Source organism: Gigantopelta aegis, chromosome 4 (genome assembly GCF_016097555.1).
Source record: "Gigantopelta aegis isolate Gae_Host chromosome 4, Gae_host_genome, whole genome shotgun sequence".
Lineage (NCBI taxonomy): Eukaryota > Metazoa > Mollusca > Gastropoda > Neomphalida > Peltospiridae > Gigantopelta > Gigantopelta aegis.
This window is the reverse complement of record NC_054702.1, coordinates 104,534,131-104,547,089: the sequence shown is the minus strand read 5'-3', so window position 1 is coordinate 104,547,089 and position 12,959 is coordinate 104,534,131. Positions and strand designations below refer to the sequence as shown.

At 34.3% G+C, this 12,959-nt stretch overlaps 1 protein-coding gene across 3 annotated transcripts in view; it reads right to left on the bottom strand.

The window, feature by feature from the left end:
• The window catches only part of LOC121371656 (hypoxia-inducible factor 1-alpha-like), a 188,245-nt gene that overhangs the window by 130,053 nt on the left and 45,233 nt on the right, over positions 1 to 12,959 (bottom strand). For all 3 annotated transcript variants that reach the window (XM_041497704.1, XM_041497706.1, XM_041497705.1), the window contains exon 3: positions 1,632 to 1,804. In XM_041497704.1, the coding sequence (XP_041353638.1) occupies positions 1,632 to 1,804 (173 nt within the window). The remainder of the gene's footprint in view (positions 1 to 1,631; positions 1,805 to 12,959) is intronic.

Genomic DNA, 12,959 nt, shown 5'->3' with positions numbered 1-12,959 from the left:
AAAACAATAAGAAATTGAAAGTCAGAGTTGTTAATTTTGTAAATTTAGATTTATTAGCAACATGAAGTGCACACACTTCCCTGAGATTAAAAAAAAACAAACAGCCTTGGTGGCGTCGTGGTTAAGCCATCGGACAAAAGGCTGGTAGATACAGGGTTCGCAGCCCGGTACCGGCTCCCACCCAGAGCGAGTTCTTACGGGTTCAATGGGTAGGCGTAAGGCCACTACACCTTCTTCTCTCTAACTAATCACTAACAATTAACAACTAACCCACTGTCCTGAACAGACAGCCCAGATAGCTGAGATGATGTGTGCCCAGGAGAGCGTGCTTGAACCTTAATTGGATATAAGTATGAAAATAAGTTGACATGAATGAAATGAGATGAAAGTGGATTATTAAAACTAAATTTTTAAATTTTAATATTGGTGGTTGGATATTGAGATTAGTCCTAAAGCTTCCCACAATTAAACTGAAACAGAAATGAGATATCAAAAGGTGTCATTTAGTGCATTTTGCACTATTCTTGCAAATAATTCTCTGGTACATTTAATTATTTAACATTTGGTTAATTCTACCGAGTTGGTACAACATCCATTCTGATTTTTGTCGTCTATTACCATTTCAAAATTTGTGGATCTATCAACTTGTTTATCTCTAGCAATCTTCTGTTTACAACAATTTGAAAATTTTCCTAACATATTTAAACTTTTTTTTTTGAGTAACAGACTGGCAAACAAATATTCAACAGGTCTTCATCTTCCCTCTTCTTTCCTACCTAACAGATGTTGTGTCAAGGGCCTCAGGCAGTACTTAATATCATTCGGGTATCAGCTGATGGGGGAAAATCATGTTTCTGCAATCAGTAACTCTCGGCAATTTTAGCAAGCATGCACTTTTGAACAGAGAAATTGCACAATGGTCTTAAATGGTGGCCCTTATTCAGAATGTATGCAAAAAATCAGACAAAACCAGAAAGTCAAATCATATCTTAAGCTTTGGATGGAGAATATGGAAAATTGGAAACAGACAGCATGTAGATATATTGTTAATAGGTACCGATGACATTGGAAATGCCCTTTTCAATGTCTTTTTACTAATGTCATTCAGCAATAAAACCCGATGATCCTATATGTAACTTGAGCATGCTTACCATTCTCCTTTCATGTACAAATTTTACACACTACATGATCATCAAGTGATTTTTAATGTTCACGGTTATACTATTGTATCAGAATGAATCAATCAGAATGTATTCTAAATAAAGTACCCTATTATGTTAACAGTAGAACAGTTCCCCAGAGTATTCTTCACCAAAGAAATATTCAAGTTTCATTCCATATGATTAAAACCTTACAATGAGGAACTACAGTCCGTCTCACAAGGAACGCTGTTTTTTCTTACTATGGAATTTACTACAAGTTATTTATTTCTGAGCCGATTGTTTTCTTGTAAACTGCACACAAAAACAGCATATTTTTGTCATTTCAAAAACACTTTTACTTTTCTTTTTACCTCAAACCAAACTGAAATTATTTACAAAAAACATTTTTGTAGGAGGATGGGACAGACTATAGTTAATAAGTAATATTACAGTAGGAAGCATCAATGTGAGATATAGGTGAACTCCTACCTCTCTGGATGGTGTGTTTAATCCTGATGTAGGCAATAGCCAGTCGGATGATGGATCCCTTGTCCAGCTTATCAATGACGTCCCTGGTGAGGGGCAGTACATCAGACAGCCGCTCCATCTCCACCGCCTCATTGTCACGGCGCTTCTGGGCTGCTTCCTTCGCTTTCATACCCCTACAACAACAATTATATTATATCACAATAGGGGCATAATTAATGGTTAATCAAGTAAATTACATTGAAGACAAGTGTGTATGTTACATAAAAATTGTTTGGACATTTGTTTTGTGAATTTATCGATGAATAACGATCAAAATTTTAGTTTAAAATCAAATAAAAATGTGGCCGCTATACATCAATAAATTCATACAAAAATGTCACACAATTTTTGTAATTACAAAAAAAAAAAACTTATTTAGTTAAAACTACACAAATTAGTTTCTAACGTCCTTTCCATGACCTGTTTTACATGATGACTTCCTATTTGATGCTATGACGTAATTTTCTGAGGTTTTATCGAAGGATAACATTCAGTTTTTTAGTGACGTCGTCCAATCAGAAAAGAGTACATCATATAATGGCAGGACATTTGTAATTATATACATGAGAATTACATGCATGTTTTTTTGTTTTTTTGTACAATACAAAGTTAATACTTAAAAGGACATTCCTGAGTAGGCAGTGATTGTGTTTTGCTAACAAAATATTTTTTTAGTATTACCTTTTCTTAGAATATCTGTCCACATGTTCAATGTGGTTTTGGTTGTTTGCCATAACTCAGGAATACCTCTTTAACACGTAATAAAAAGAAAAAAACAAAAACAAAATCAAAACAAACAAAAAACACAAGACCAACAGAGATACAATTTAACAATTTTTACACATAATAAAGTATGATATAGCTATAGCCACCATAAGGAAAAAAAGGGAATGGATATTATATATATGCATGGCTGAAAAATATGACAACATAATAGGCATGTTAAAACAGCCACATTTATGCACATAAATGTATTACCTTTTTTGAGCCTAGTCACGACTAGCTGTTAAGGTGTCATAATTTTGAGTGATTTTCTAACACTGTCACTCCAGTGTATTAACAAGTTAATGCAGTTATGGTCTTAATTTTTGTTGTTGTTTTTTTAAAGGTACATACTACATTGATCGATGATCAAAACTGGAAATGTGTCATTTGCATACATGTATTATACCACTTACTACTATTAAAGGAATATTGTTTAGCAACACCTTTGTATAGGTTTTTTTCCACCATCAACAATCTATCCTGCACACGCAACTTTGTACATACATGTATATGCAAATGGGTTAAAAAGGAATATTTGTTTAATCACACCTCAGCACATTTTAAACTGCAGTTATTTGTTTTCTAACATGATTATTTTAACACTTGATCTAAACAGTAAAGAAACCTGTTGCACATACATACCGGTATAGGGATCCTACCAACTAAATGCACTGGGCATTTTTACATACATTTTTCCACAGACCGGACAGCATACACCACAGCCTTTAATTATTAGTATATCAAAAGACTTTTGCTGCTTACTGGGGCAGGATTTAGCTCAATCAGTTGAGTGTTCACTTTCGTTGCAGGATCAAACCACCTCAGTGGATCCATTCAAATGACTGGGTTTTTCTTGTTCCAACCAGTGTGCCACAACTGGTCAAAGGCCATGGTATGTGCTTTCCTGTCTGTGGGGAAGTACATATAAAAGATCCCTTGCTGCATTATGAAAAATATAGCAGGTTTCCTTTGATGACTACGAGTCAGAATTACCAAATGTTTGACACCCAGATAATTAATTAATCAATGAGCTCTTGTGGTGTCATTAAACAAATAATTTTTTTTTTTTTTTTTTTAAAGATATACAAATATTGACTTTGAGCAGCATGGGTAAGAATACACACACTTGTATGAAAAGTAAAGTTTGTTTTATTTAACGATGCCACTAGAGCACATTGATTTTTTATCTTATCATCGGCTATTGGACGTCAAACATATGGTCATTCTAACACTGGTTTTTTTAGAGGAAACCCGCTGTCGCTACATAGGCTACTCTTTTACGACAGGCAGCAAGGGATCTTTTATTTGCGCTTCCCACAGGCAGGATAGCACAAACCATGGCCTTTGTTGATGCAAGTGGTTTACTTACCCATTGAGCCTTGCGGAGCATTCACTCAGGGTTTAGAGTCGATATCTGGATTAAAAATCCCATGCCTCGACTGGGATCCAAACCCAGTACCTACCAGCCTGTAGACCGACATACTTGTATGAAGAACATATATACCTAAAATGTACTTCTGACAAGGTTTTCTTTATAGAATGAGGAAATAATCAGGTTAGTGACTGAAGTGCAATGAGTTGTGGGATCAACCACCTTTATTTAACTCCCCATCCCAATCAGTACCCCACGACTGGAACATCAAAGCACCAAGATATGTACTGTCTTGTCCATTAGAAAGTGCATATAAAAGATCCGCTGCTACTTTTTGGAAGGAGTAACCCTGCATGTGGAAACATAAGTAGCAGGTTTCCTCTCTGATTCTCCGGACCATATGTCAAAATAACCGTGGTTTAAAATGTAATGAGATGTGGTTAGAGAAACATGCAAATCCTTATCCGTACATACAGAATGATCATATTGACAAATTGCTGTAACAGATTAATATATCCATAGCATTGTTAGTTCATCTAAAATGGTCTTCTATGGTCAATTGATCTTCTTTACATTCTTACTATCTGAAAGTATATGCTGCAGTTATCCTGCAATTTATAATTGGCAAGATACGATGATATACTTTTCAATATATTTAGTCAGTGACCAAAAATATAGATCGCGTGATATAAACCTCATGCTAGTTTTTCAAAGGCATATTTTTACATCCTTTATGGTTGCAATATGCTAAATAAAAATAAAGCATTGTGTCACAAGAGCACTTACATGTTTACTTACAAGTTTTTCTTTACTGATGCGATGAAACTTACCTTCTTACTGTTAACTTGTAAGATTACTGACCCCCCGAAAGACGAGGTAAAAAACTAAAGGCCAGGTTAGAACATGCTGAATCAGTATTTTCCTCTCCCAAGTATAAACTAATTAATTCTTAATCCTCTGAACTTGAACTACGAAACTAAATATATTCTAACAACAAAAATACCCATATATTCTAACAAGTAAACCCATATATTCTAACAATTAATCTCATATATTCTAACAACAATTAACTTCCATATATTGTCACACTTAAAAAAATGACATCATGTATCTTTCACGGTACAGCTGGAATAAAGATACCCATATATTCTAACAAGTAAACCCATATATTGTAACAATTAATCTCATATATTCTAACAACAATTAACTTCCATATATTGTCACACTTAAAAAAATGACATCATGTATCTTTCACGGTACAGCTGGAATAAAGATAATTTTGTTGACTATTCTTGTTGGATAAATAAAACAACTGGTTGATGCATTCAGATATTGGCATTATCCTGTTCTGCTGAGTGACATTTGTTATTCTAACGTTCTCACGATTAAGCTGATATTTTAAGACTATATCTAAGCAATTACAGTTCTGTATTTATATCATTACAATCAAAATATGTTTAATTTAATATATCTTTATCAGATGTTTAAAACAGGACAGACAGTGGAACAGTTCATTTCCAAAATTTCCAAATTATACTGATATTAGCATAACTCAACAACATAACAATAAAGTTTATATCAAAACCAATCTATATGCCTATTAAACATGATGTTAAAATGGTGCTTTGTACGATATGTGCTTTGACAGGTTGCAGCAAAACTATCTATTTACATAATAAAATTATGTAAATAGAGTCCATTTAATGTTTTTGTTTCGAATATGATATGATTTTTTATTTTTCAACTCATGATGTGTGAAAAACATATTTTCATGAATTGCAAAGTGATCGTCCAAATAAGTAACAAACAAAACAAAACTTGATTCAATTTTAAGTTACAGGCAACGACAACTATTTGGCTACACACACAATCTGATGCAGATATTTCACTGTCATTACACTTCATATCCAGTTAAGATACTACAATTGTTTAAATTACTTCTTATTTTCTTTTTTTTTAAATACAATCAGATGCATTGGTAATCATCAAACTAAAGAACAATTATGCTACATTGATATCAATAATTACACCACAATGATTTTCAAGGGAGGTAATTATTAAACTTGAACTTATTCCATTTAAAAACACTTCTGGTAATAAAAATGTAAATATTCTTTTGATATTTTTTCTATAACTTAAATTCTGTGAAAATATTAATTAAAAAATAAATATATAAATAAAACTTTTAACAATGCTTCCATCTTTAGGTCACTATACCATGCCAAACTGCAAAATTAGCTAAACATTTAGCACTGTTACTGGATCACAATGGGCCCAATTTATGAAGCTTGTTTGTCTTAAATGCAGGTGTTTTAGCATTGTAAATGTATATAGTTACACACGTGTAAGACATAAACTGGCTTTGTAAATTCGACCCATCATGATTAGCTATCAGTATCCGTAACAGTAAAGGTGGTAACGGTGTGATTGTGATTGTGAAATATCTCTAATACTGAAGTTCCTTTCAGAATTTAATTTCTCCTATACTGTGACAAAATGCTAAAAACTGGCCCTATGTTGTAATCAACAAAACAAGACCACCAGTAAGAAGATTTCATTTTAACAAAAACATCAAGCCCATATAACTTGATAACTTGTTTTCTTTCTTTCTTTAAATGTTTTTATTCCTTTTTAAAGAACAAAAAAGAAAAGAAAAGTCTTATACCTGGTAATCAAACTTGTTGTGTTATGCGAAGTATGCAGTGATTAAACCTCTCAATTACCCTAACAGACAATAGCGTGTCATGGTCAAACCTATCAAAATATTACCCTATGTTTGGTTCAGTATATCAGGACCCTAGCTTTTACCAGTTAGGTAACACTAACTGGAGGATGTCATGGCTGTATTCATTACCAAATGTTAGGAGGCATAGAAAGGGGAGTTATGTATGTTTTCAACACAATTTGTCTTTGTTATTCATACCAGTATATTCTGCTGTAAATAGTTTTTGTAAATCTATATATTAACAATGAAATAAACAGAAATGCCAATAATGTTTTTAAAATTACACAACGATAGTAACATGCATTCTGAGAGTACTGCTAAAGCAATACATGCCCCCTTATGGGCCCACCAAACTTTTGTATAGCTTAAGATCAAGGGCCATAACTCTGTAAAAAAACCCTTGGTAAATCACCATGAAAGTCAAATTTGATCTGTAACAGTACATGATAAAGCTGCACAAAAAATTTCAGCTCAAAATTTTAAGACATGGTGAAACCAAATTGTCTGGATATTTTGTTTTTCATATCTCCAAAGTTTAAGTGTCATAACTCTGTAAAAAAAAAAAAAAAAGAAGAAGAAATTGCCATGAAAGTCTATAACATTACATGATAAAGCTATATATAAAATGTTTACTAAATTTATTATGGCATTGTGGAAAAAAAAGTCTGGACTGTCACACAGACAGAACAGAGATGAAACATATAGCCCCTCTGGTTGGACCAGTTGGGGACTTAAATAAGAGTGTTATGTAATTTTAAAAGGGAAGAGTGGTCTTTGTGTTCAGGGCTAGCTCCACAACGTGCCAAACTACCAATTATGAATTTTTAATTTTTAATGAATGAATGAATGAATGAATGAATTCTTAATCACCAGCATAACAACATACTGATTATCAGGCGACAAACTTAGTTATGTGATGATTAACATGAATCAATTGGCAAACTTTATTTTAATTTGGTGACATGTAATTACGTGTAATGATTGATACATTGTTGGAAATCAACTGAGTTTCTGCAAGTTTTGAAATTTAACAGATAATTTAATTAAATATTCTGCTCTAAGTGCTTTCCCAGAGCTTCGTGTAGCCCTGGCATAACAAAATACGACATCGCGGGGGAGGGAGGAGGTGTGGGGGTTGAAAAGAAAGCCAGATTTTATATAATTATGTAATTGACAAATGGCCACATGATGGTTTCCAAGCTGCACAAAAAGGTATTCTACTACTAACATTGTGATTTATATGATAATGCACAAGAAAAAAAAAATTGTAATCTATTTCTAGTTTACCAACTGTCATTTTCCCTGCATTGAAATTCAATATTATGTAATTCGTGACTATACGTCAGCACTAATCTGGTGCAGATCTTTTGGCATGCTTTATTTATCATACGAGGACTGAAATAGATCCTCGCTCTAGTTGGCTGACTGTCACTGCACGTTACATAATGCTGTTGTCAGAATACCTTGTCATGAGTCCTTTTCATGTCTACCTCAGTAGGAAAGAAAAAGAATGTTGTTTATAATAACACAACACAACACAACACAACACAAGTACAAATATGTAGATTTTGTTTCTCTTTCGACCCATGCCAGGGTTTCTGCCAGGGGGTATGAAGGGTAAAATTATGTACCCTAAAATCTTGGAAATTAATGGATCTATTTTTATAATTTTTAGAAAGATTATATAAGAGAACTGCTGTTTAAAATTTGTCAAATTACATAAAATGCAATGTCTGTTTTTGAAAGGAAGAAAATGTTTTATTTAACGACACACTCAACACATTTTATTTATGGTTATATGGTGTCAAACATATGGTTAAGGACCATGCACACAGATATTGAGAGAGGAAACCCGCTGTCATCACTTCATGGGCTACTCTTTTCGATTAGCAGCAAGGGATATTTTATATGCACCATCCCATAGACAGAATAGTACATACCACGGCCTTTGTTACACCAGTTGTTGAGCACTGGCTGGAACGAGAAATCACCCGCGCATCAAGTGAACGTTTTACCACTGGGCTACGTCCCACCCCATTTTCTAAAGATTTCAAACCCATAGCCACCTAGTATGGACACTTGTGGTCTGTTTTGTTCTTATTACGTACCCTCTGAAAATCACACATTAAATTTAGGTCATGATCGGAAAGCAGACCTGTCAACCTTTAGTCAAGAGAAAGCAGGAGATGTGTGTTGAAAAAGCAGGAGATTTTGTCAAAAAGCAGGAGATTTTTTAAATTCACACAATTTAACCCAAAATCGCAAGATTTAAAAAAAACATTATTACAATAAGTTATATGAATACTATATAATGTCATATATACTTCTTAACCTTAGATCTTGGCATTAAAAGAAAAAAAGTTTAAATATTATTATGATTTAATACATATTTAAAAAAATAATAATATTTTATCCAAAAATGTTAAGAACATGAACAAGAAATAAAAAATTTAATTAGTACATTTACGGTATTACACTTACAGCCTTACAGGTTGCGTTACATTATCATTTGTGGTTAGTGTACCTAAGTACATGTACCAAAGACAAATTTATATAAATTAATATTCAGTTTTTACTATAATGAGGAACGGTGGCACTTATTTAAAATCATTATAATGATGCAATAAATATTGTATTTTCATTAATCGTAAGTAAACATTACGGACATCGTGTGAAATATACCGGAATTATACCCATTTCCGTGAGTAACTTTATGTCAATGTCAAACACAACATTTTTTAATTGTACAAAAATAATTTCTTGAAGAGTACCCTTATAACCAACATTTTACTGCACAAACATACAAAATTAACTGACACAAGTATGTTTATACAGCTAATTGGTCTTTTCGTTGTCTTGCTGTGACATGTGATTTTAACATGCATCATCGCTGTCAACTCGGAGTCTGGCAGTTCAGATTGTCATAGTTGCATTATGTATTCCAGTGGGAAGACATTTTACAATTCAGAGGTGTCCTTAGAACTAAATTGGATAGTTTTTTGTTTGTTTTTATGCAACACTGAATTAGCGGCAACACGCTTCGTAGCCATTATGACAACAAACATTATAATAACACGTCATTTTATAAACTCCATGTGCTTTTTTAACAATATAAATAGGCTATCCCACAATTCTCACTTCGGCAAAGGTTAAACAGTCGGGACAATTCGGCCTGTTACATTCTCAGAAAACGAAAGTAGTCGACATTTTCCGAATGAGAAAAAAAAGGTAGAGTTACTTCCCTTATGTTATTTTGACAAAAGAGGATCGATATTTTTTTTATGCTTACAAAAATGTTATTTAAAAGGAGAAACTGTCTCCCGCACAGGGGAAAGGAGATTTGATCAAATACCGGGAGACTCCCGCGGAATCCGGGAGGGTTGACAGGTCTGTCGGAAAGAAGGAAATGTTTTATTTAACGACGCACTCAACACATGTTATTTAGGTTTATATGATGTTGGACATATGGTTAAGGACCACACAGATATTGTGAGAAAGAAAGAAAGAAATATTTTATTTAACAACGCACTCAACACATTTTATTTACGGTTATATGACGACAGACATATGGTTAAGGACCACACAGATTTTGACTGGTGTAACAAAGGCCGTGGTATGTGTTATCCTGTCTATGGGATGGTGCATATAAAAGATCCCTTGCTGCAAATCGAAAAGAGTAGCCCATGAAGTGGCGACAGCGGGTTTCCTCTCTCAATATCTGTGTGGTCCTTAACCATACGTCTGATGCCATATAACCGTAAATAAAATGTGTTGAGTGCGTCGTTAAATAAAACATTTCTATTATGCTAGATGCTCATATTGAGCATCTTCTCAAAAACCAAAGACGATAAACATGTCAGATTTATTTAATCAATTATGTAATACAAAATTCACACTGAATTTTTAAATTCCTACATTTTGTTGTAATTTGGAGACTTAACATTATTATGTTTTGGAAGTTCTAATAAAAATACCCGACTTTGTGTAAAAAGATGATAACTTTACTGGTGACATGTCCTTAAAAGCGTAATAAATCTATGCATGTAGCATGTCTGCATGGTGAGGCAACAGATTTCCTGTCTCACATTTATACCCATTACCCTCTGGCTCCAGTTTAAGGACAACACACATGCTTAACCTCAACTCAAGAACAGCAATAGAACAGTAATGTCATTGACACTGTATTACAATGCATGTTGAACATGATCCAAATATCTGAACCCAATATTGCACTTTGTTGTAATAAAAAATAAATATCAAACTCTGTGGTAATTTTATTTCGTAATTTCATTACCACCATATTATAATGCATACTGAACATGATCCAAATACAATACTGCACTTTGTTGTAATAAAAAAAACAAATTTCCAACTCTGTAGTAATTTTATTTCGTAATTTCATCAGACTGATGAAATCCCGAGGTCAACAAAATGTTACCTTAAGGTCATCTGCTCTTAACTAAATGCAACACAGATCTACATGGGAGGATAAAATATCCTACAGGTCATGCGTGCATGCTGCTTGATCCAGCTAAGAGGGCAGCACACTGTATCAGTGCACAAATACAATGAATTAGGAACTTCTGGGTGAATTACCGAACAGACTTTTGACATAACAACTCCAACAGGTATAGGTTGCCCAACAGGATAGACAAGATACCATCTGCTTAGTACAACACAGCATATATATATTTAGCACTGTAATATATTTACATATAACTACATGTATATTGAATAGATAAACCTGTAATGTTGGCAAAGACATCTCAAAACCCTGCATGACAAAGCATAACAATCCATGACTCTTTTAAACAGTCACCTGAATAAAGTGACCCCACCCACCTATCAGATGTATGGAGAGCAGGACATAAATTTTTCACAAGTGTCAGAATGACCAAACTGATGATTATTTTTTCCATGGGGTTCAAGGAAGCTCCCCACTAAATTTAGTTGAAAATGGTCTTGTAGATCTGAAGAAATTAAATGCAGTTCTTTATATGATACCATCCATTATTAATCTTTACATATGTATAGATTATTTGGTTATAGCGTTTATGGAAGTAGCTTCTGGCTTTAATTTTTCCCCCTTTGGACCCTACCCCTCAGGCCCCTGCATGTGCTGGTCAGAAATACCAAATTCACTCATTTGTTTCTCCATGTGTCAATGACAGTTTCCACAAAACGTGTTTGAAATTGGTGTACTAGTTTTGAAGAAGATGAAAATGTGACATTAATTCATTTCAACTTATTTTTGTGCTTATATCCAATTACGGTTCAAGCATGCTGTCCTGGGCACATACCTTAGCTATCTGAGCTGTCTGTCCAGGACAGTGGGTTAGTTTTTAGTCGGTTACTGGTTAGTGAGAGAGAAGAGAGTGTAGTCATCTTACACCTACCCACTGAGTCATTAAAACTTGCCCTGGGTGGGAATCCAGTACTGGGCTGCGAACCCTGTACCTAACAGCCAATGTCCAACACCAACACCACCGAGGCCGGTCAATGTGTCAAGTTTACGCCCAACAGGAAAGCCTCACAATAAAGAGTACAAGGGTGAATGACCTGGCTCACATACTAGAATATAACCCGTTTATTTATATAGCTACAACTCATGGCAATATATTCCCAGTAATCAATAACAAATGATACAATGTACAACTTTAGTACGTCAGTAGGCCCCTTGGGCTGTATCTCGTCCCAGCCAGTGTCAATCTGTGCATATAAAAGATTCCTTGCTAATAAATTATGCTAAAATTTTGCTCTGTAGAATTTCATTCTGCAATATATAATGCCGAATTCAGTTTAGTGAGTGTTACATTTGGTCTGCGTGGGGAGAGGATGTAGCCCAATGGCAAAACACTCAGCTGATGTGCGGTCGGACTATATATATATATCAATGGCCATGATATGTGTTATCCTGTCTGTGGGATGATGCAGATAATAGATCAATGTGCACTAGTGTTTCTTAAAACAAAACAAACTTTAACTTTGGTCAGCGTGCCTCGGAAACATAAATTGTGCAGTAAACATTACATATATGAGTTCGTGTATTTGGTTCATCTAGTAGCAAAAGTTAAAACTTTGTTTTGTTTAACGATACCAGTAGAGCACATTGATTAATCAATCATTGGCTACTGGATGTCAAACTTTCGGTAATTCTGACACGTTGATGTCAAAAGAAATCCACAACATTTTTCCATTAGTAGCAAAGGATTTTTATATACACCACCCCATAGACAGTATCTCACATACCACAGCCTTTAACCAGTTCACTGGTTGGAATGAGAAAAAAACATCAGCTGAATGGATCCACCAAGGTGGTTCGATCCTGCGACACAAGCACCTCAGGTGAGCACTCAACCAACTGAGCCAAATCCTGCCCCCATCTAGTAGCAAACACGACTGTATATTGTTACATCCCTATGTAACA